Source organism: Lotus japonicus, chromosome 3, assembly GCF_012489685.1.
Source record: "Lotus japonicus ecotype B-129 chromosome 3, LjGifu_v1.2".
In the NCBI taxonomy this organism is placed as follows: Eukaryota; Viridiplantae; Streptophyta; class Magnoliopsida; order Fabales; family Fabaceae; genus Lotus; species Lotus japonicus.
The window spans coordinates 25,051,369-25,075,859 of record NC_080043.1 but is presented as its reverse complement, the minus strand read 5'-3'; the positions used below and the strand labels follow the sequence as shown (position 1 = coordinate 25,075,859).

Below are 24,491 nucleotides of genomic sequence, written 5' to 3'. Positions count from 1 at the left end.
CTAGCTGGTGACATGTTTTGGAACTACCGTTTGGTATAACCTCCTTGTCCCTGGGAAAGAACCAAACTACTTTTTTCACATTTTTTATAACACTGTAATTTAAAAATAAAAAGTATGAACAATTAAGAAACAATATATTATTTTTCGATGTAGCAAAAAAGAGAACAATATATTTTTCCATATATAGTCTGACTCACATTTTATCGACCAAAAAAAGTTAAACTTGGCTCGACCTGTCACAGATTGGTAGGTTAGCCCGCAAGTTTTAGAAAATAAAACTAAAAAATAAGAATATAAAAAATATACCAAAAATGTGATAAAAACTAGAAATTACTATAATCATTAAATATTCAATAATGCTTAATCACGCATTGATATTTGATAGACTTCTAATGTAAGTACATCTAGAAAATTTGATGGAATTGTATGTGTTGCCTGTCACCAAAATAAATGATATACAATAAATTCTTCACTCCAAAAACACTAATAAGCATAAAAAAGATGAACCTTAAAAGAATATTCAATTTGTGGCATATATAATATAATTATCTGCAATCTAAATTCTAATTTAACTAATTTAACATAACACAATTTTTCAAAAGAATAATATTTGACCTCCAGGGCTAAATGAGTCAAGCCACTCTGACTCTGGTATGTGCGAGCTGGATTTTAACTAACCCAAACCACTCGGAAGCTAAGTTGGACTGGGTTGGCACATGGGCTGCAACCCAAATTGTCAATCTATATGAAATTATTTTTAAGGATAAAATTATAAAAATGAGCATATGATAAGAAGATTTTTTTTTTTGATTAAGGATAAGAAGAAGATTTTTTTTAGTCAATAGATGATAAGATGATAGAATATAAAGCAAAAATCACATCAGCAAAAACCAAAAGCCGCTACACATGACATACCATGTGCTAAAAGAAATTGTCGATTGGCAGCTTACTGCACGTACTATTACTACGTCAGCAATTGACTCAGAACGTAGTAGTTATCTTGCCTCTACATGACGTTTTGTTGCTTCTGCCGATTTTTTTCTGTCTAATCTGCTTTCAATAATTGATTAATAAATTCTAGTATCCGCATTCCGCCACGATATTTTCAAATTGGACAAACGTGCTTGTACATGGCAATCAATACTTATCACAATGACAACTTGTCAAGAAACAACTGCATGCATGTTTGTTGGATACATAGAAAAATCATAGTTAACCCAAAATCACAGCGGATAGAAGTAACTTTCTTTAGTTTTTGTGGTTGTCCACCGCTTTGCACAAGCAGTTCCAATTGAAAAAGTAACACAACATTACTAACTGAATTTCACATCAGTCATGTAAAATATGCAAAAGAGATGGTACAAAATTTCAAAAGTTTTACCAACTGCACCTAATGCAGAGAATAAGTGCAATTGAGAGCAACACTTCACCAAAATTAGTCTGCTTTTTGAAGCATCAGCATATCTTCAGATATTATCAGTTTATCTCATCACCCCATGTTGATGCCCCTCCCATTCCAATTTCTGTCACCGGAGATGATAGAGACCCCAAGTTTGGTGTTTTAGCACTCTTGTGCTTCGAAAATGAGGTTATTGTGCTATCCACCAATTTGACATCTTTGGGTTTCTTTTCCCCACCATGGTTCAGATTTTCTGCACCCTTGATGTTAAATAGCTCTACAAATGAAGTTTCTGCATCATCAATAACATCAAGCTCACTTGGTTCCTCATTCTTTTGTTTCTTCTTCCTTTTCTTCTCAATCATATTGACATTCTCCTCAAGAGCCAAACCCTTGTCCAAGGGCTTGTCATCCTTTGTTAGCTTTTTCTTAGATGATTTCTTCAGTGTGTCAGGATCAACGGCACCTATAAGACTGTCTTTCTTTCCATCAGCACTATCCTTGTTATGACCTGTATCTTCTTCATCAACAACAGTTTTCTTTCTTTTCTTACTAGACTTTCTCCCCAAGTCAGGATCATCAGCAGTTTTAGGATGATCATCCTCATTTTGACTCTTCTTTTCTTTGGTGCTATCTCTCAAATTTTGACCCACACGATCTGCTGCTGAAAAATCATGATCACCATCAACTGTGTCACCTTTTTCATTCTTGGCATCTTTATGTACTGGTCTAGCATTGAATATCTGTAGTTTCGGCAGTGCTTTCTTAATCTGTAACATTGAAACCCATGGTAGTTTTAAGTATGAGGTTTTAGAATCAACTATCAAGTATAAGTTAACATGTGGACCAAAGAAACAGAGGGATCACCTTTCTTGTAATTTTATCACTTGAGGCAACAGGATTTCCTTGTAGATTGAGATTTTTTAGGTTCGTGAGTGATTTCAGCACCTGCAGTTGCAATACATGATTAAGGCACATACATGGTAAAGAGTGAAGGAGGCCTAACTTAACCCAAAAGCTAGCTCAAGAGTTAAGGTTTGCACAACCATATATAAGCAATTGCTTGGCCACATCTCTAGCCAATGTGGGACTCTAACACACCCCCTCACGCCCAGTGTAGAACATCTGGAGCGTGGAATGAAACGGGTGGCCCAAATATGGGAGGTCTCCACAACAAATGGATCTAGGATAGGGGCCCAGGCCCATGGTCAATCAACCATTGGCTCTGATACCATGAAGGAGGCCTAACTTAACCCAAAAGCTAGCTCAAGAGTTAAGGTTTGCACAACCATATATAAGCAATTGCTTGGCCACATCTCTAGCCAATGTGGGACTCTAACAAAGAGTGTCCTAGACAACTGTGAAATGTCAGAAAAAGAGAAAATTCCAGATAAGCATATCTAACCTTTACTTCTGACCACGTAGTGATCACATTATTCCCCAAATCTAAATTCTGGAGCTTTGAATTGTGGATTAATTCATCCGGGAGAGTCTGAAATCCATATGTTAGTAAGATGTCATAAAGATATGAAATAAATATGAAATATGAATGCACTATATGGAACATTCCCAATACAAATACAATTCATTAGTTGATGTGGAATTAAAAAGGAAAGCCACTGATATAAAGCACACCTTAATTTCATTGTGAGCAAGGCGGAGCTCTATCAACTCAACACAAGATTTGAGTGATGTGTTAATACCCTGAAGCTCACAATAAGAGAGGGAAAGCTGGAACCAGGAGAGGTATTGTGAGCAATAGGAATACAATACTGAAATAAGCACTGAAAGAGCTCAACAACATGGGGTTCCCTTTACCTTTGTGATAGATTTCACCTTCATCAGAGCCTCACCAATTTTACGGATAGGATTTTTGGATAGAACTGCAGGAGAATTTAGAGATGTTCGAAAGATTATTCAAGTTGAAATATCACTAAGATATTGTTTGGCCACAAATAATTTTGCATTTCAAGCAAACAACAGATATGTGTGTGTTGGGATCTATAGAGAAGGTTGGGATTGGTTCAATTACTTTACAATTCATATGGTTTCATCCTGATTTTACTTGTAGGATTTTCATGTAATATTTGCTTCAAGAAGTGCATCCTTCTTGTAAATTGGATAATGAATTAAAATTCAAATATAACCAGCCTATGGTGATGGAAGCATAACATTCAAGCCATACCAATCACTAATAATGACAGACAACAACCAAACCTTATCCCATTAGGCAGAGTAAAAAAATTTGAAAACTTCAAAAAATATGCAAAGTATAATTAGTCATACCAAGAGTATTCAATTCTTTCAACTGATCAAATTTGCAAATGGAGGTAATCTCGTTATCTGCCAAAACAAAAAATAGTGTTAGGAAAAAAAAAAGATGTATTTGTATAGAAAGATTCACTACTAATATATTTTGCATGGTTCTAAGTTCAACCTTTTGACACAGATTCAGGTGGTAATATAAGAAGTCTCACCATTCAAAATCAGTGCCCGGAGTCCAACAAGGGAGCTGACCTGATCAATAGATTTAAGCTTGTTTTTGCCTGCATTAAGCACCTGGTTCACATATGCATATAAAAGTGACTCCTAAATCCTCATGTAACTCAGTTTATTTCAAGTATCATGCGCTATTGGACAACATTATGCTGGTGCATGAGGAAACAAGACAGGCATAAGAGAAGGACAGAAGAATCCACATTTGAGAAAAGAACTCAGCGGAGTGCTACTCTTTCTACAAGCTTTACAAACAGTAATAAAATTATAAGAATAGTATACTATACTTAATAATACTGAAACATATATCATGAACTGGGAAATGAAAGGTTTCTAGCAAATTTAGTCTCAATAAATAAAGATTTGACTGAGCCCTTGGATAAGCCAACATTATACTTAGAATGAGGATACTAATAACATGTATATAGACAAGATGCACATAAGTCATAAACAACAACAGTAATGTGGTTGGCAAAAGGAAACAGGCTATTCATCAGAAAATAAACAATTTCATGCATTGATCATGATAAATCTATGAGCCAGTTAAATTTCCAGCAACATGTGGGGAGTCACAACACTTGGGATTTAAGGCTATGATCCTATTTGGATACAGACTAAAAAACACTTATTGAACCTTATTTACTAGAAAAAACACTGAATAAGCTCTATCAAGTGCTTTCTGATCCGCATTCAAACGAGCTCTATGATGCCACAATCATACCAATCTCATCTCTCCATGACCTCATTCATGCAGAATATTTTTCCAAATACAATTAAAAGTTAAAACAACCCATCAGTAGAGGCCAGCGAATCAACGTATCCCAAAACCTACGATTTTATAAAGATAAAGAATTATTCCCCCCAGCCGATAAAGATTGTTATTGAAGGGAAAACAAATGCACACCACAGTCCACAGTCCACACACAAGTAAGAGCACAAGAAAAACTATCAACAAGAAACACTGTTCTATGCTACATATACATAGTGCAAGCAGTTAAACTAATAATTGATAAGTAAAAGGGAACAAAAAACAGAGCTTAAATGATATTAACAAAGCAGGTACTTACAGTGAGCTTAGTAAGTCCTTGAATCCCTTCTAAGCTTTCTAATTTGTTTTCTACAACTGATAACCACTTCAAATTAACACATGACTTCAACCCCTGATGTAACATGCATAACAAACACAATCAGAAATGCACACACACACACCTACAATTTCATCTTTTTCAATCTTAACATGAAAAAAAGAAGAGCTAATAAATAAAAAAAAAAACCTCAAGTGAAGTGAGATTGTTGAACTTGAGGTCAAGCTTTTCCAAGTTACTGAAGATGGCCAAGCATGACACCTGAGTAATTTCCAAAGTTCAAATTTTTGGGGGTGATAACTTGTTAAGGGTACAGAAACATAAAAGGGAATGGAAATGGAAATCTCACATCGCAAAGAGCTTTGAAAGTGAGCTGAAGACTGGTGACGGAGCTTGGATCGCCGCCGTTGTGTTCCTTCAATACCTGGTCGGAGCTCAGGCGAGTCATTGCCGGTTGTTTCTTCCCTCAGCTCACTGCTTCAACTCGCAACGCGATGCCTCTGAGCTTTCTAACCTAAATGCTTCAGAAAAACCCTACCTTTTCCTTTCTCGTTTTTTTTTTTTTTTTTTTATTAAAAACTGAATTTAATATTTTTAATTTGCTTAGTATTTTTTATTAACAACGATATGTTATCAATATCAATATCAATATCAATATCAATATCAATCAATATCAATATCAATCAATATATCAATATATATATATTAGAAAAGAAGAACTTCTATAGTGACATGTCAGCACCAGATTAATTCTTAGTGACGTGTCAGTACCAGACTAATTCTCATAAAAATTATTCCACGTGTCAATTTGTTAGAGGATATAATTTTCAATTGATATATGTTTTAATTTTATATATTCTAACCTAATTAATTGATATTATTTTAGAAGATATAATTTTCAATTGATATATGTTTTAATTTTATATATTCTAAAATAATTGATTGATATTATTTTAAAAGATAAGATTTGGTCTTTTAATTTATTTTAAATTTATTTTTAGAATATATTGATTAATTTTTATTGAATTTTCGAATTTTTTATTAATTCGGGATTTTATGAGTTTTTATTGTGATTTGCTAGATTTTGTTAGTTTTTAGTTTTTATGTATCTTTATTTAATACCTTTTTTATATTAGATTTGATTGGGATTTAGGTTGTTTATTTCTTAATTTTATTTTAATTTATCTTATTATTTATTTTATTTTAAATCCAGGGAATACTTTATTTTATTTTAGATTTACTTTTAGAGTATATTAATTAAATTTTCTTAAATTTTCGGATTTTTAATTAATTCAGGATTTTATGAGTTTTTATTGTGATTTGCTAGACTTGGTAGTTTTTATCTATCTTTATTTAGTACCTTTTTAAATTTTAGATTTGATTAGGATTTAGGTTGTTTATTTCTTAATTTTATCTTATTATTTATTTAATTTTAATTCCAGGAAATATTTTATTTTACTTTACATTTATTTATAGAGTATAATAATTAATTTTTATTGAATTTTCGGATTTTTAATTAATGCAGGATTTTATGAGTTTTTATTGTGATTTGCTAGATTTTGATAGTTTTTATCTATCCTTATTTATAGTTTATTTTTAATTTGAATTTCATGAAATATTTTATTTTATTTTTGAGTTACTTTTAGAGTATAAATGAATTTTTATGGTATTTTTATTGAATTTTCATATTTTTATTTAATTCAGGATTTTATGAGTTTTTTATTGTGATTTGCTAGATTTTGGTAGTTTTTATCTATCTTTATTTAGTACCTTTTTAAAGTTTAGATTTGATTAAGATTTAGGTTGTTTATTTCTTGATTTTATCTTAATTTATCTTATTATTTATTTAATGCTAATTCTAAGAAAAGGGAGTTGATTTGGTGCTGAGGGTCCACAAAGCTACCATGGACACGCAGAGATTTGATAGTTGCTATTTCTACCTCTGCCACATGTCGCGATCAGGACAGAGGTATGCCGTAAGATGATGTTACGTGAAGAAGAGTTTATCATGTTGTGATTGATGGTTTGTGCCATTTCAGTTTATCCTTTGTTCGTAATTCAATCCTGGATTCTTAAATTTCACATATTTTGTGTGTTTTGATCCAAAAGTTTACAAATTTTTGCATAGACCCTTTGACGAATCATTGTTGAAGACGTAATGTTTTGATTCTGATGTAATGTTTTTTCTATTGTTCTTCTTCCGCTTTTGTATTTTTTTAAACCAGATTTTAGTATAGTTTGTAGAAATCCATGCGTGTGAAACCATTATAAACCAGATTTTGGTATAATTTATAGAAATTTACGAAACTCAGGATAGCCTGAATTTATATTCATTTCTCAAATTTTGTCCGTTTTTATTCTTCATGTTTGAGCTGTGTGTATAAGCATACTATTTGCACTGTATATGAATGATGCACAACTTACTATTTTATTTTAATGATGCACGTGTCAGTCAAATTGATGAAAGCATATGAAGAGCTCACATTTAATCTTCATGAGTATGTTTAGCCCATTCTTAAGGTTGGTTCATGTTTTCCTCAAACTCATTAGTTTTGCATATACTCATGTTTTAGTATGTCAATTGGGTGACTTATCTTACTTTGCTCTATATATTTCCTTAAGTTCAATTTAAATTGATTGTTAGTATATGTTTATTGGTGAAGTAACCACAATTATTTTGGGTGGGAGAATTATTTTGTTTTTTTCTCACATATATAGATAATTTGTTGGGGTGCGCACATATGGGGCAATACACCATTTTTTGTTTCTCTTGACTGAAATGTGACTTTGATTTTTTGTTTCACAAGGGTTCCACCCCAAGATTCACAAATACACTAAATACAATTCTTTCACCACAGTCCTTTCAAATTGGTGAAGGAGGGTATTTTATTCTTCAAGACTTCATTTTGGGTTTCTGTTTCAATCTTCTTCATGAATTGATTTTGTTCTTCAACTAATTGTAAGATGTCATATGCTTCAAGGATTCCTGTTTTTCTCTTCTTAATCAAAAGCAAAAGGATTGAGGAAAAGAAAATCTTCTAGGGTGCAGAATATTCACTAATTGGAAAAAAAAATAACACGTGTCATTCTCAGATTAATTCTCATAAAAAAATACATTTTAAAATTTTAGATTTGATTAAGATTTATATTGTATATTTCTTGATTTTATCTTAATTTATTTTTGATTTATTTTTAGAGTAAAAAAAATACATTTTTAAATTTTAGATTTGATTAGGATTTAGGTGGTTTATTTCTTAATTTTATCTTAATTTATTTATTATTTATTTTTAGAATATTAATTAATATATCCCAAACTTTTTTTTTTAAAAGAGTGAGTTTGAAAGCTATAGCTTAAGTTAATTTTTTAATATATTCCCAAATAATAATAATAATAATAATAATAATAATAATAATAATAATAATAATAATAATAATAATGATAATGATAACATATGTGTGCGGACATGAGCCGGTTGGGTACTATAGTGTCCATACCCGCACCCATACCCACTATTTTTTGCGGGTAATTATCTATACTCAACCTCATACCCATTTAGCGGTTTTTTACCATACCCATAGTGGGTATTTTTTGCGGGTACCCTATGATTTTGAGACCCATTGTCATCCATAGACTTAGATTTTGGCAAAGATGGATAGTTTCCTGTAATGACATTGAATTGTCTAAAGGTGGGGAGCTTCGAGTTGCTACCCACGTGAGTATGGAGACGAGTACATGTAATTTTAAAAAACGCGGGTATGGAGATGGTACTATAGTACCTACCCATTGTCATCCCTACTTAGTTGGAATAAACACAATAATGTTATACTTTATGATATATCTTACACAATTCTGATTTGTGCTACTATCACATTAATTTTTTTTAAGATTAATATGTTGATAATTCCTTATATCTATGATTTGTGTTATCGTCTTCATATTTACGAAGAATGTGAAACGAGTTCCTCTTGGTCTCAATCGGGTTTAGAAGAGAAGTCTTTATCTCCACTTTACTCATCAATTCTGACTTTTCTATTTCATTCGTTGTTTAATATATTTTTAATAATCAAAGTATTAATTAATGTATCAAATACAATAGACATATTTCCTGTGCAACGCGCGGGTAAAAAACACTAGTAGTTTATAAAATTTAGTTGGTAAAACTTAAAAGGAAATGATAAGAAATAATTTTAAATTTTATAAAAAAAACTAATTGGTTACATAAATTTTAAAATTATTACTATATGTTTTTTTGTACCATATCATAATCATTTTTCTTAATAAGAGATATTTAATCAAAAAAGTAGCCATTCATCATGAGTAAGTAATACATTTCTCATCGTTTGTTATTGTATTATTACGTATGATAGTATAATATCGATTTATATGTTGTTTAGCGTTAAACTTGTATTGTATAAATTTATCCATCAACATTAAAATGATAAATTATTTAATATACATCTAAAGGTTGGATAAGGTCAAATAAGATGGTGATGTATAAACTAGTTGAAAATATTCAACCCACTGCCACCATCATCCTCCACCACTGTTGTCATTATCATCGCCACCACTACCATCATCACCACCACAATTGCATCACCCTCCAGCATTGTCACCATCATCGTTATCATTGTTATAGTTGTTGTCACCATCATCACCACCACGCACTGCCACTGCCACCCTTCTCCATTACCACTGTCGCCACCACCTACTACTATCAATACCATTGTTGTCACCATCACTATTCACTACCGTCACAACCACCACCCTTCGCCATTGCTACCATCATTGTAACCGCCACCACAACCAACTCCACCACCACCCTCTCCCACGACATCGCCACTACCACCACCACTCAACACCTGCCAACACCGCGACAGCCGCTCATCACCACCACTATCGCCACAACCACTACCATCTTAACCACCACTGACACTACCTTTACCACCACCACACCCTCCACTTAACATATGATTATATCAATTTAAACGACATAAGTTATAAACTGTATGACCAAAATGCTGAATAATATTAATTTTTTATTAGACCTTATTCGATCAGGCATAATACTATCAGACTTTAAATTGTACAATATACCAAACGAGCCTCAAGTGTACTTATGTTATTTTTCATTTTCATACTTTTTTAGTCGTACGGTGACCAAACAAGACCGAAAACTTTGTACATTTTTACAACTAGGAAAAAAGCAATTGTGCAAAAAATATTACTAGTAGGAGGTTCAAATATGCGACTATGCGTCCAAATATTAATATATGTCTATTTGTTCATAAGCTACTCACAGGGCCGTGTACAGACATTTTGAGGCCTAAGGCGAAAATGTTAAGGGATCTTTTTTTACAAGAATTTTAAAGAGACATACTCCCTCCGTTCCTATTTATAAGAACCAAACTAACATTTCACGCCCCTTAAGAAAGTGATTGGTAGTATTAAATTTGTTCAAATTTATCTCAACTTTCCAAGACTACCCCAACTTATTTTTTTATCATTAATGAGTTGCATAGTGGAAAGAAAGAGAAACCTCTATTAAATGAGGGTATTGTTGTCAAAAAATAATTAATGCATCTTGAAATTTGAATTGATTCTTATAAAAATGATCAAGCTACACCTTTTATTTTGGTTCTTATAAATAGGAACGGAGGGAGTAGTATATATATTATATAAAATATAACTTTTTATATCAATCTTCTAATTTTTTGAGCTGCAAAATCATTTATCAGATTTTTATAATCAAACAGTTCTACATTTCACTTTTTTTTTTCTTTAATTTTTCAAAACTAGATTTATACTGCAAACGGTCTTCCTCTTTTGGTCATAGCAATGTTTCATCCGATGTACCTATGAAACATTATTATTACTGTCTTGACTTAATATTAATAGCATTATAGAAACGGTCTATTTTTTTTATCATAGCAATGGTCTTTATTAATTGTCTTAGGCTTTTTGACTTGTCTAGAAACAAAACACAATCTAACTAGGTACAACTGAACGAAACTGGGCTTTAGGGGCTACCTTTTATAAAAAAAAATACAAACAATTTTTTTTCATCGGGGGCCTAAGGCCTGCCTATGTGGCCTTGTGGTCTCTACGGCCCTGGCTACTCATGATAGCTTCGCCTTCATGCTGGTATTTGAAACCACTCAACAAGATCCAATCCAATTATTAATATATGTATATTTTTAATTAATTTGCATTAAGGGTTTTACATAAAGAGGAAAAAAAAAATTACAAATTTCTAAAAACTTTGATTTTAGTTTTTGTTTTCTGAAATATATTTTATCATGCTCTTCATTTTTTAAAATAATCTTTTTAGTGCTTATATGTATCATTTACTAGAGTCAATCTTGTCTTAGTCCGAAATGTCTATATCATGAATCTAATTTTTCTAACAGATATTTTTTTCATGTTTAAGACTCGAACTCAAAACCACCTGTTGGAATTTTTAAAATAATGACCATAGACTTTAAAAAGGTGAAATTTTCATGGCCAAAAATATTTTTATATTTTACACCTATCTTAAAAATTTAAACTATTCCCACAAAATATTAGAACTTTATTTTTTGAAATGAAAAGTATTGAAACTTAACACATAAATGATAAATGTCAATTAAAAATATAACTAAAATAAATCAAAGTAAAGTAGTTTATTGTATATTTGCACTACTATGTTATAATGATTTTAATAACTTTTTTTTCCATTCAAAAAATAACTTTTTTAAAAAAATTTAAATAAAAGCAAATAAATATGAATCTTAAAAGAAATTGTCGAGATAATGTTGGTTTCCCAAGCAAACACCTTTCAAGGATTACATTCCTCTCTGCTCACCGTCGCTCGCTCACTCCAATCCCAATCTGCAATGAAGGAGTGATGAAGGAGCTTGCACAGTTCCACAACATGGATACCCTTTCAAGGATTACATTCTTCTCTGCTTCTCACAACCTTAACCTTCCAAAAAATCATGCCATTTCACCTTTCCCATGTTCTTTTTCCACCAAAACAAGTACCCCATTGGCTTCAGTCTTAAGAGCTGGTCCTCCTTCACCTGCAGGTCAGTACCACCTCTCTTCATTCAGGTTTTGAGATAGCATTTTTTGAGAAAATGTAGTTTAGTGATTATGGCATTTTAAGCATATGCTGTGTTGTGTCACCATTGTTTAGTAATCATCTTTTTGTATGTCATTGTCAATCATTGTTTCTACTGAATGCTAATTGGTTGAGACTCTTGATTGTTAGTGAGTGATGCAGAAGAGGAAGTGTTGCAAATGTTTTTCAAGGAGAGAGAATTAAATGGAGATTTTATATCAAAAGCTTCTGATATATTATGGCTGAGGAAATTCAGAAGTTCTGTTGATTCTGATATTAGCAACCTCACTAACAACAATGCTGCCTCTCAGCAAATAGAACTGGAGCAGGTGCAGCAAGACTCCTTGTACTTGATTTCTATCTGTTTTAAGACAACTCTTTGCTCTATGCTGATCCAATTGCAAATTCTCAAGTATATGATTTCATTGGTTGCGCAATTTATTCACCTATGGGATGTTTCTAATATTTGTAGAGCATTGAGAGCAACAGTGATAATGGTAGTGCTAGTGGCTTTTTGAAACTTTCAACAACCCAGGAGTGGGTGCTAGGTGATGAGTCTGCACCACGAAACAAGAGAATGACTGCTAAGGTATACTTCTGGTTTTATTATTGTTGTAAGTTATGGGGACCTTTTAGTTTTACTAACTTTACACCACATACAACAGTGTAAAATTGGATATGAAGTTAATATATTTCTACTTTTCAAAACATCTCCTGTTTTGTTAGAATTTTTTTGAGTGCAGCTTCTTTTGTCAGTACATAATAGTAATAATTCAATTATCCTATAATATTTGATGTTTTCTTTCATACATTAACAGATGTTGCAAGACAGCAGCGAAAGAAGAAAGAAACTGAACATTCTCCAATATGAATCTGTATGATATCGATCTTCAAACCCAGTAGATTCTCTATTAGCTTAAGTCAAAGACATTAGTGTTTCCTAACCTCGAGGCATGTAGGATATGGTTAATTACTGTTGTTCAAATGCTATGTAAGCTGCTGATTCTTTATTATTATGTTTGTAATTTTAGCTCAAGAGGGAACTACTTCTTGTATCGGTGGCCGTTGGACTTGCTTGTAGTGGATATTGCTTGCTGGTTTTTTCAGTGCAGGTAAACTCATCCGTGTAAAATGATTTGTTTGAATAACAATATCTTACCAACTAGCTATCTCATAAGACTAATTTTATATGGATGCCAAGGTCTTACCATAATGATTTAACCTTAACCACTACCATGTGTAAGTTCTAAATTGTATCCTTCATCTCAAGACGACAACAGTTTGGAGCATGTAGTTTTCTTTCCCTATTGAAAAGCAATTCGGGCGAAGCTGTGTTTTAAGTTCCTGTCTTTTTAATATGCAGGCTGCTATAAGTTATGCAATTGGTGTCCTTTTCAGGTTTGTCTTGCATTTGACTACATTGAAACTACTCACATAAAGTTTCTCCCCCGAATTGATTTTGAATTTAGAATCAATTATAGAAATATTTTCAAAAATCACTTTGAGAGGGTTTGATATTCTTTCTCTGAAAAAAAAAGGGGGAGACAGATTTAAATTTGTCTGCTGAGCAGCTATTTTTTCAATAGATACTGTGTTAACTAAGATATCATTTTCCACTGCAGTTTCTTGTACCTTCTGCTCTTGTATCAACATGCAGACAACCTCTCCAGTGAAAGTGTTCCTCAAATATTCAGGAAAAAGAAGTCAAAGAAGTACAACTGAAAACTTATGCTTTTCATGCCAATTCCCATTTTCTATTGTTTGATATTCATCCACCCCTTGTTTTGATTAAGCAACTTTCCTTAACCAGAATTGGTATAAGAAGTGAGGACCTTCAAGATTCATTGGAGCGGTCCATCAAGGGTTGCAGCATGGCACTTTCATCTCCAAGGCTTGTGATCCCAGCGACAATTTATGGACTTTGGGCTCTGTCTCATCGGTATTTCACCAATGATTTCTTTGATTTTCAGGTATCACTTGAAAGCATGTGTACTATAGAACTTTTTCTTGAGCCAGCATGCTTTGGATCAGCTTCTTTCTTCAGAATCAATTCTAAAGACGAGAAGCTACTCACAGAAAAATTCTACCCATAATTGATTCTGGCTTCAGAATCAGTTGTAGAATGATTTCCAAACATGCACAAAACTTTATTGTACAACTCTAATGAAACATATTGGTCATTCATACTATATACCTTTTACACCCCAGCTTGTGCCGGCTATGTTTGGGATGTTTGTCTACAAGGCTGCAGCTCTAGTGCAAGTTTATAGAGACAATGAAGACTTGCAGCTTGTATTTCCAGAAAATGAGGATTGACCGAAATATGTTGTTGGTTGTGCTCAATGCAGTACTTCCTACCTACTCGACTATTTGAAATGCAGAGCTGCACACAGATTTGTACACACTGAATACAACCCTTCGGTGCTTGTGTCTTCCTGATGAATTCATAGTAGAGAGATGGTGGAGTAGAAATAGAAGACTTTTGATGTCTAATACCTATAGATTTTTTACAAGCATATTAATAAACCTACATCAATGTCAAATTGTTCTGCTTTCTTGTTAGAATACATGTTAGGCCACAAAGAATGGTTATATACACTTCATTTTTTTGCTAATGTGATTGGGTAAAAAAATAAAGGTGCTTGCTATGATACCTTAATGTTAATAATACTAATACTAGTAGTACCCAAAGATTAATATTAATGTCTTAATTTTTTTTGAAAGAATGTCTTAATGTTGGGTACGAGGAGTTATAGAATAATATCACACAACTTAAAATTAAGGAAAAAATTCAAATTAGCTCATAAATAATGTCTGTACCAAAAAAAAAAAACTATAAGTGAAAGAATTTACATCTTTTGCATATTAAGAGAATATTTTCACTCTCTTGAAATAGAGAAAAACACTTTTCTCAGCACATTGGTCATATTATAAACAAAATTACCTTGCAACTTTTTGAGGCACCCTAAGCTGGATCATGTCTGTTTTTGTCTCCTAGCTTTATACTTTATTTGGTTTAGGAGAGAAAGAGGGAAGAGAGAGGATGCGTAGAGAAAAAGAGGTGATAAAAAAGAAAAGATTTTATAGGTTGTTTCATATGATAGAAAGTGACGAGAAAGAGAGAAAATTACTTTATATCAAAAGACATTTTTACCCCTAAATTTTTTAATATTTAATTATTTGCAAAATTAACAAAAAAATGTTGCGACTACATGTCTCACATTTCTTCACAATTTTGTGAAGATTGGTAAAAGGTAGGAACATATTTGTTCATCTGCGACTACAGCGAGTGAGAACCAAAGGAGGGAAGGATAATGTATCTTGTATCTTTTTCTTTGCTATCTCTTTCTTCAACATCTCATATTAAAGGGGTGCACATTGGTTAGATTATAGAAAAATTATGTTTGAACATATTGAGACACCTTTAAGTTGGATCATGTCGTCCCCGAGGGTTAGCTCAAGTGGTAAGAGCTGAGTGGGATGAATGATGAAGGGTCTAGGGTTCAATTAACAATTAACAATAACATTTGCCTATAAAAAGGTTGGATCATGTCGGTTTCTTTGACTATTAATGGGTTGGATTCAATAGTCAGGTTAACAATAAAAAATGACATGAGAGAATGAAGAGAACCTTGTAAACGCAGATTAGGTTGAGTCAAATTCATTATTTCAGGAATGATAATTTACCATTTCACCTTTTACTTTTTTTAATATACTGGCAAAGTCATGTGTGCATCCAATTCAAATTTAAATTTACTTAACTCGTTACTCAACCTGAAGTTATCAGGTTCTGTGATTAAAAGAAATCATTTTTTTCTTGTTGACTAAATCTAACCCGCCTTTTTAAGCTCGTGTCAAGTTGGTTGGATGAAGATGACCCATGATCACCCATGAACAACCGCTTTAGATTGATAGATATATTAGCAGCAAGCATGCTTTTATGAAATTGGAGATCATGCGGGATGAATTTTTCCTATTCCTCTAGAACGGAAGTTGTCTTTGGATTGGCATTGTTTTTCTGTTTCTATGGTTTTTCTCTTGCTGTCATGGATTTTTTATTGATGTAATTTCCTTTATGTATATCTAGTTAGTCTCTTTTTACTAGTCCACTACTCATTGTATTTGGATTAGCACCTCTTGTGCTAGTTGAATGCAATGCTTTGGCTTATCAAAAAAAAATCACGGAACTCATCAACAGAAATTTGCTAGTTAGCAATGGTAGAAATGTTCGTCAATAAAAGCTTACCTAAGCTAAGAATATAAGAATGGTGTGAGACTGGAAGAGTCAAGAGTTTTAGTTGCAAATTATTCAAGCACAATTAGAATAAAAATTGAACTTTGGGCATAGTTTATTTTGTCCATTCAATGTTTGAGTAATGTTTTACCAGTTGTTTAGTTAGAAGTTCAATTAGCATCATTAAGTAATGATGCATACACAAACAAAAAATGCGATATCAGGGAAATAGTACTGGTTTCAGTCAGAAGATTGTTTCTCAATTGCTGCATAATTCATCAAAAAATAAGGCTAATTATATACTTGCATTATGCAGTCCATGTTCATTGAAACAGACAGATGGTGCTATGCAAACTCGGTCTTAACATATGACAATTTCATAAAATACACAATAAACAAAGGCCCTCAACAACAACCTTACCACCCCTATAGTCTGGAGATCTGTTTGTCAATAACAATTTGCAAAATCAGTTCCATATTGCTCTAACCATCACCGGGACCTTCACCATTTCCTGGTCATGTCAGGATTACAGTTGAAGAATGGTAGTTTATTTGCAAAAAAACGGTGACATTCAGGAAATTGGCAAAGATCAAAACGGTCATCACAATGCACAACCAATTATACAAACTGACAATGAACGACAGTTTAAAGTTCATGACATGATTAAAGCCTGGCCTAAATATAGTAAATGTAATTCAGCCAAAAAACAGTACTTCCTGGGAGTTGATAATTAAACACCTCTTGAAAGTCATTATTGATGAGTATTCAGCAGCGCTCTATAAACCATATCAATGAATTGATTGTCCTATATATAGCCAAAAAGACAACAGAATTAGAAAATGAGAGGACAAACAAGAAAAATAATAAAATCATTCTAACACATGCTTCGTTAAGAATAGAATCTGATGAGATCAAAGAAAACGATTTGCTCCCTAATAGTCATATAAGATCATTGTACAAGAATATCACACAATTATTAAGCAAATAAACTAACCTGAACAAGCACCAGAAGAGCATCTCGGACCTTTTCTCTAGAAATAACTGGACCATAGTTTTGAAGGGGGGCAGAAGTGGGCGTAAGTGAAGGTGGTGGAGTTGGAGGTGGAAATGGTTGTAGCAGTCGATCGCCTGCACCATACAGGCGCGGATGGCTAGCAGCAGGATGAAGTGGAGGAGCAGTAGGTGTAGATGAGGATACCAGGGGAATGATGACTGGTGATGAAGTTGGGGGAGGGACAACAAAAGAAGAAGGGTTCACAAGCTTTGTGGTTCGGCTGCTGCTGCTGAAGGACTCAGAAGCATCATGCTGAGGAATTAGAGGTGTAGATGCTGAAAGAGAGGGTATCTGCAAGGTTGGCAAAGTGGGTGTAGCAGCATGAGCTGGCACAAGAGGCGTAGGTATTGTAGCAGAAGACTGATAAGGTTGTCCAGTAATTGGAGCATTTGAAGTATTCCCAATACCCAAAGCTGCCTGCATTAATAAAGTATCAGGAAAATCAACCTGATCAGAATAGAATTACAAATGTCTCGCTTACAATGAAAAATTATTGGCAATACCATTGTGCCGAATATTACATATACATATTTGCAAAAAAATTTATCATAAGTGGAGCACCATAAAGACTATTAGTAGTATAATTTTATAATTTCAATTCAGTTCCTTTATTCTCCAATAGCAACTGGCAGAAAAGACTATTAGGATACAGATGAAACTGTTTTTACAAATATGGACACACAACCAAGCTAAGCATACAAGAAATTAAACACCTCCACTATGACTGCGATGACATGTCATATCATTTTTAAAGAGTTCGGAAAGAGGAAAGGATTATGAGATTTTCACAAATTATTAGAAGCAAATAAAGTTGTTCAGTACTGTACATACACTGAAGAAATTTACAAAGGATGGATCATCAGCAACATCAGCCACATTGGAAGCAGTAGATGATGATGGCTCAAGGGGACCATCCATAACTGCCATGGTTGGCACGGCTTCTAGTTCCTCAAACTCACTGCAACAAATGCAGCAAAAGTTCATTACTCAAATTCGAAGCATACAATGTCCAGAAATAAATAAGTATTGTATGCTAAGTAAGCTGTAAACTACAGAATAATCATTTACTGCTACCACAGAAGCATTTTAGAGGGAATAGGATGATGGTCAAATGAAGAGGGTAAAGTATTCTCCAGAGGTTGAAAAATAAAAACAGAAAGAAAACAAGAACACAACAAAGTTGCCAGATATTTCTGCATATCAGAGAAGGGAACTCTTGAAACAGGTCATTGGTGAACACCGAAGTGAAGGCAAAAACATAAAACAGGAATAAACAAATTAAGGAATGTATCGCCTTTTCGGACCAAAATAATAATATTATCATATAATAATATGATTTAGGTGTAAGTTGCATATTATATCCACATGTAAGTAGAAACAAACTCATAATAACCAAAATGTAAACTTACACCCCAAACTGATAGGTAACCCCTAAGTCAGTAAGTTTAGGAAGTTAGAGTGAGAGAGATGAATGTTATAAATAACAAAAGAGTTGGAGAGAGACTTTATCTTGTAATCAGATTGATCAGTATTGTAATCGAAAACTTGGGAGTGACCTGGATCTCTCAAGTATCAAGGAGATTCATTGTTTTTTCTTCAATAAACTCAGTCTTTCTTCTTCTTCTTCTTCTTCAGCGGGCCCCCACCCAAACCAGAGCTGCTCAGGGTCAGCAAAATGAAGGAGGAAATTCTTGACATTTTTTGAGAAATAAAGAAAGAGGTTGCAGCTTGGAGAAGGGAACTCAGAGACGAAGCCTTATTGGAGAAATAAGGAAAGAGCTTGCAAGCAACAGAAGACAGCTCAAGGAGAAATAAGAAGTGGGAGAATCAGAATCTTGGAACAGGAAGGGGAATCAGAATTCAGAAATGAAGATCAAGAACAAGGCCTTAGTTGAGATGAGGACAAGAGGGGGTGTTCCACCACAACTACTGCCAGAACCGGTGGACCTCGGGTCAAACTCACGAATCGATGGCTTATCAGCGGTGACAGGATTCAGGAACTCGGACATCTTAGCTAAAGTGTTTCCTGCTGGAATCTCCAACAAAGGTTATGCATAGAAGTTACATGGGTGAAAGAGAAGGGGATTGAAAGGGTGGCCATCCCGCAACTCCAAGGTAGTATTAGAGTATATGTATTTTATGCATTGTGTAACTTGTTGTTTTCCATTAGCATAGGTTTGTTAACATTGTATTTCCTTCTCTTGTAATTGATTAGTTAGTTATGCCAGCTGTCTATGACTGTTGGTTACTAAACTAATTCGCTTAGCTTCGATCACATGTATCTTCTATATAAGAGCTATCCTCTGTATATCAAATAGATTATTCAATACAGAACACAATTGCACAAATTCTGATTACTCTCTCTCTCTCTCTCTCTCCCCCCATTTCATTCTGTTATTCCAACAGGTAGAACTTAAGAAGGCAGTTCGGCGGAAACTGGTCAGGATTTTGTAATAATGGGACCAAACCCATTGGATTGGTTGAAATGAAGCAGGGCATAGAGATCACTTAACACACAGGGAATTAACCATATTGAGAGCAAGAGCTAAGAGCCTAAGATTAAGAATGTGTCTGTAGTTCTTCTAAACCAAGCAAGGCCCAGAAATGAGAAGAATTGGGCCTTACAGGAGTTATAGCTTGTAAGATGTTAAGATTGGGTGACCAGGTATCCCACCCAGTTGAAGGTTTTGTAGGTGCTACAGAGAATGTTGAAAATAAAAGAGCCAAAGAGGGACTTCATCTTGTAATCGGTATTGTAATTGGGAATGTCTTTAGTTAGATTATGAAGTTAGTAAGAGAGAGAATGCTGAAAATAAAAGAGCCAAAGAGGGACTTCATCTTGTGATCAGTATTGTAATTGAGAACTTCATAGAGACCTGGACCTCTCCAATATCCAGAAGATTCAATAGTTTTTCTTCAACAAACTCGGTCTTTCTTCTTCACTAATGCTGGTTCCTATCGACCCCCCCCCCCCCCGCCCAACTCCGGCGTGGGAATAAAAGGTTCTAGATAGCCGAAGCCTGAAGGTGGTGATCTCCACTTAAAGACTGATGGAATCATCCATTATATTTCCGTTGGAAAGATAGGTATGATCCTCGAAAAAAGTACATGACAGACACAACATAAAGCATGCAATAGAAATGCTGGTGTGGATGTGTTTGTAGAGAGAGAGAGAGAGAGAGAGAGAGAGAGAGCCCATCACTTTAAACACCTTGCATTTGTCAGGTACATAAATATGAATGTGTAAAAGAGAGTTGAATGAAATGGGATTGAAAAAAAAAGAATACTAAAGATTAAACCAGCCCCACCACTCATGGGAGCAAGCAGGTGCTGGCACAAATGTTCTTAACAAGGTAGAAGCATATTATTACCTCTTTGTAGAGGATAACTTTGACTTTGGAGGCACCTTGGCAAATGTATTAAGGATCCTGAGTATCAGAAAAATATAAGTGAATAATGTGCGCGTACATGTGTCATGGGAGTTCAAGATGATCTAATTAATTCCAAATAAATCTAGATCCATGCTATCATCAGCAACATAAAAACATGTAATGTGCATAATAATTTCCTTTTTTCTTTACAACCTTCCTATCCACAGGTAACAATAACATCTGCAGTTTCTTAGACACATTACTGGGAAATAGTTGTAATTAACTTTGGTTTCCAATCTTTTTGCATGTGTGCAAAAAAAAAATGCTTTAATTTTTATAAAGAAAATCATCCATAATAGACTATCATCTATCATTGCAAGTTTTTTCCATTCTCTAGTAAGAGATACCCTTACTTAAATGTTAAGGTATCGGAAAATGTTAAAAGATTATATAAAATTAGGATACAACTAAAATCCATGATAATGTGCAAACTGCAAAAGGTTTGAAATGGAGGTGCAAATTATAAACAGAACAAAACTAATTATTGCGCACATCTTATATGTCATATTTGACATACCATAAACTAATTTCAGGATTCCTTTAACTAATGCTGGACTATTGAACCCAACTGTCATACAAAACAACATATTTCAGTCAGTAACCCAGTCAGGTGGAACTAGACATCCATTAAGAACTGGCAGAGGGAGAGAAAACAAATTCAAATCCTATTATCCTAATAGGTGCATCAGTGTTTGAATTTCAAAAGGATAAGGGAAATTTACTCTCCAACTCCAGGAAATGATTTCTGATATCAACTTTGTTCACTAATTTTACAATCCTAAACGAGTTTGAAACTATACACTTTACTAGCATGTACACTTTACAAACATATCCGGATCTGCTTAAACTAGAGTAAAAAATTGCTCATGTTTTTTTTATTACAAGCAATTTTTAACATTAAAAAAGTAAGATAAGTCAAGCATGACCTCCCTTCATTATTCAGAAACACCGCAAAATTCGCCAAAAACTGAATTTTAGTATTTCCATGATTCAATCTGTAAGAAAAGCAATACCTGCTAAAAAGATTTGCAACCTCTTCACATTCACGTGGATTATAGAACCAGATGCCATTCACTTCTTGAGCTGCATTTCTATACAGGAGATACGGAACCTGAACTTCATACTCGAAATCCTCCAGGAGATTCTCCACCAAATTTTCTGCTTACGCCAACATGGACAGAGGTTAAATGCAAGTTACATGCATGTACACTATGCAGTTCTGCACTATCATGTCGAGTAGCAGCAAGTATCTATTTCATCGTTTAAAAAAAGGTTTAAAATACATGTTTACAGGGTACGCATTTTATTCATAGTATATATAGCAGCCAGCGTGTGAAACCAAGCCCCAAAAATGCTTAAGCAGGTTAGCACATAGCATGATGACTGCTATACTGAAATGTTAGTTATAGGTTAAATAATTAATACTGAAGATGTATAGCTGCTCAAAATAAAAATAAAAAATAGTCAAAATTGAAGACAGATGCATAAGTAACAATCAAGTAAAATATATAAAGCTAAACACACAGTATGTTTAAGCCTGTGAGGAATGAGGACAAGGGAAGAAAGGAATGAGGTCAGAATCAGAACTAAGAGCCATACGAGAGAAACCAATCAGAAACTCGTGAAACAGAGGGCATGAAAATTGAAAGCACAGAGGACTTGGCCTGAAAGTGCAGAGCTGATGGCTGGAAAGGTAAGTGAGGGAAACATATTGAGACAGTCCAAGCCCTTTTAGGGTCACTTTCTCTAAAACAAACCAAATGAAAACCAAAAAAATTTCCTGAAAATCACTCTGCTAAAAGGACAAATTAGTTTTTTAAAGGATTTCAAAAATAGCTACTACAGTCCTCGCAAAATGTTGTGACTTCACATGATAGCACCTGCATCAGCCACAAAAGCACTGTGATGCAGGGAGAAAAGAAATGGCTTTGTGTGGAATGCTGATAGCCATGCCCAATCCCCAATCCTATAACTTTAAGAATAAAACCACTCCTATGACCTACCTATTAGCTAAAAATATAATATCTCGAAACACAGGCATACATAGAGGAATAGCCAACAGACTTAATATATTAGTATTAGAAAAGAATCTGTTAAAAAATCAGAAAATTAAAATTTCAAACAATCAAGGCAAGAGAGTTGTTGAGCTTTTTCAAGTGAATGGGAGGCCAACATATCAACTTAGAAAGTAGCATTCAATTCTAGCATGCCTGTAGACTAGTTTACAGACAGATTGAGGCAAATACTTGGAAGCAAATTGACGAGTTTCCAAAATCAAATCAAAAGATCACATAACCAATTGACACAGATTAATATTATCATTGAAGACCAGTTGTGCATTTACTATATTACGCCTAATTCCAAACAAAAAGCATAGCTTTTTCCCATTTCTATCTTTTTAGGAAAAAAACAACAACAGCACAAACAAGCATATGGACCGACTAACCGGTATTGCGACGGTTCATCACAATAAACTGAAATCTCGGTTTTGAAGTCCTGAAATTACACAAAACCATAAAAAAAACCAGAGTTAACCTCACTTGAAAATAAATTTCCAATCATGAATCGCGTGACATATTCAAAAGAAGAAAATGAAACGAACCTCTTAACAACAAAGAGCGATCCTTCAACGTCCTTGCGACTCTGAAATGCAATCACAGAGAAAACAGAGGGTGTGTGCGTGTTAGAGAGAGAAACAAAGTAGAGAGAGAAATGGGGAAAATGGAAAATTGAGAGAAGCGAACCCATTGGCTTTGGTCGATGTTGAACTCGTAGAAGGTGACATGTGCGGCGGTGATGAGAATTTCCTCAACGAAAGCGTCGATTCGTTGGAGAACAGTGAGGTTGAGAACCTTGGTGCTTTGCTGGTCTAGATTCGGCATCAATTTCCCGTTCTGAGACATTTTCGCTCAATCTCAATCTGCAAGATGAACCCTAGAATTTTGGGGATTTGGGGATTAGGTTAGGGTTCTCTCTCTCTCTCTCTCTCTGAAATCTCAAGCGTAGAGAGAGCGCAACGCAGTGCGATGCAGGTGAACCAGGTTGAGTCGATCAGACTCAGCTTCTTCGGGGAGTTGGGTTTGGCACCCCACCTATGGGGCTTGGCACCCCACTTTATCAAATACGGAATTTAAAATTTCGTATTCTCCCTATTGAATACGGGACTTAAAATTCCGTACTGTATTTAAGCATGCGTGTCACATTTTCAACCACTCATTATATACTAAAACAGATACGGAATTTTATTTTCCATATTGATACGGAACTTTAAATTCCGTATTTAATAAAGTGGGGTGCAAAGCCTAAGGGGTGGGGCACCAAACTCAATTCCCGCTTCTTCGTGAAGAAAAACCTCACCAAAAAACAACCTTAAACTATAAACTAATCTTATAATTAAAAAAATGGATTACTCTATTTATTTATTGTTTTATTTTACAGCTATTTATCTTGTTACGTTTGATAATAAATACAAGTATGTGATGATAATTTAGTAGAAAGTGAAAATAAAAATGAAAATTGTAAATTCACACATATTTTATTTGTTTTTAAAGAATTCACACATATTTATATTAACGTTGACTCAATTAGTAAGGACGAATCACTTCCCATTAAAAAGTTGTGTGTTCAATTTCATTGCTGATGTGAGAATTGTATTTGTGGTAATCTGTTAGTCACATATGGTTTTAGAGGC

General features: G+C 34.0%; 3 protein-coding genes across 4 annotated transcripts; 1 reads left to right on the top strand and 2 right to left on the bottom strand.

Annotated features, from left to right (window-relative positions):
• Positions 1–1,212: 1,212 nt before the first annotated feature.
• Positions 1,213–5,503, bottom strand: LOC130748613 (leucine-rich repeat-containing protein ODA7). The gene is made up of 10 exons (XM_057601845.1): positions 5,330–5,503; positions 5,170–5,241; positions 4,963–5,055; positions 3,877–3,958; positions 3,686–3,742; positions 3,218–3,282; positions 3,035–3,130; positions 2,805–2,891; positions 2,267–2,347; positions 1,213–2,169 (listed from the first exon to the last, which is right to left on the bottom strand). Exons 1-10 carry the CDS (start codon positions 5,426–5,428, stop codon positions 1,477–1,479), a joined length of 1,425 nt encoding a protein of 474 aa, XP_057457828.1. The 5' UTR covers positions 5,429–5,503; the 3' UTR covers positions 1,213–1,476.
• Positions 5,504–11,774: 6,271 nt separating this feature from the next.
• Positions 11,775–14,647, top strand: LOC130749600 (uncharacterized). Of its 2 annotated transcripts, none has more exons than XM_057602978.1 (9): positions 11,775–12,045; positions 12,243–12,409; positions 12,553–12,669; positions 12,899–12,955; positions 13,112–13,192; positions 13,444–13,478; positions 13,703–13,792; positions 13,891–14,050; positions 14,289–14,647. In XM_057602978.1, the coding sequence occupies exons 1-9, from the start codon at positions 11,865–11,867 to the stop codon at positions 14,394–14,396; spliced, it is 996 nt and encodes a 331-aa protein (XP_057458961.1). In that variant the 5' UTR covers positions 11,775–11,864; the 3' UTR covers positions 14,397–14,647. The 2 variants fall into 2 exon arrangements, with proteins under 2 accessions (XP_057458961.1, XP_057458960.1); XM_057602977.1 differs by having other exon boundaries at positions 12,231–12,409.
• Positions 14,648–16,588: 1,941 nt separating this feature from the next.
• On the bottom strand, positions 16,589–23,881 carry LOC130748245 (mRNA-decapping enzyme-like protein). The gene is made up of 8 exons (XM_057601425.1): positions 23,545–23,881; positions 23,403–23,443; positions 23,247–23,296; positions 21,814–21,958; positions 20,741–20,797; positions 18,201–18,327; positions 17,310–17,786; positions 16,589–17,120 (listed from the first exon to the last, which is right to left on the bottom strand). The coding sequence occupies exons 1-8, from the start codon at positions 23,701–23,703 to the stop codon at positions 17,067–17,069; spliced, it is 1,110 nt and encodes a 369-aa protein (XP_057457408.1). The 5' UTR covers positions 23,704–23,881; the 3' UTR covers positions 16,589–17,066.
• Between the last annotated feature and the right edge of the window lie 610 nt (positions 23,882–24,491).

Excerpts from the sequence above, each read along its gene's own strand:
- LOC130748613 (XM_057601845.1), bottom strand. The coding sequence starts at position 5,428 with ATGACTCGCCTGAGCTCCGACCAGGTATTGAAGGAACACAACGGCGGC. Across the intron at positions 5,242-5,329 it reads CTTTCAAAGCTCTTTGCGAT|GTGTCATGCTTGGCCATCTT; the intron begins GTGAGATTTCCA and ends GAAATTACTCAG. Across the intron at positions 3,743-3,876 it reads CCGGGCACTGATTTTGAATG|ATAACGAGATTACCTCCATT; the intron begins GTGAGACTTCTT and ends TTGTTTTGGCAG.
- LOC130749600 (XM_057602977.1), top strand. The coding sequence starts at position 11,865 with ATGAAGGAGCTTGCACAGTTCCACAACATGGATACCCTTTCAAGGATT. Across the intron at positions 13,479-13,702 it reads GCAATTGGTGTCCTTTTCAG|TTTCTTGTACCTTCTGCTCT; the intron begins GTTTGTCTTGCA and ends TTTCCACTGCAG. Across the intron at positions 14,051-14,288 it reads ATGATTTCTTTGATTTTCAG|CTTGTGCCGGCTATGTTTGG; the intron begins GTATCACTTGAA and ends TTTACACCCCAG.
- LOC130748245 (XM_057601425.1), bottom strand. The coding sequence starts at position 23,703 with ATGTCTCAGAACGGGAAATTGATGCCGAATCTAGACCAGCAAAGCACC. Across the intron at positions 23,444-23,544 it reads ACATCGACCAAAGCCAATGG|AGTCGCAAGGACGTTGAAGG; the intron begins GTTCGCTTCTCT and ends ATTGCATTTCAG. Across the intron at positions 20,798-21,813 it reads GTTGCAAATCTTTTTAGCAG|GATCCTTAATACATTTGCCA; the intron begins GTATTGCTTTTC and ends TCTGATACTCAG.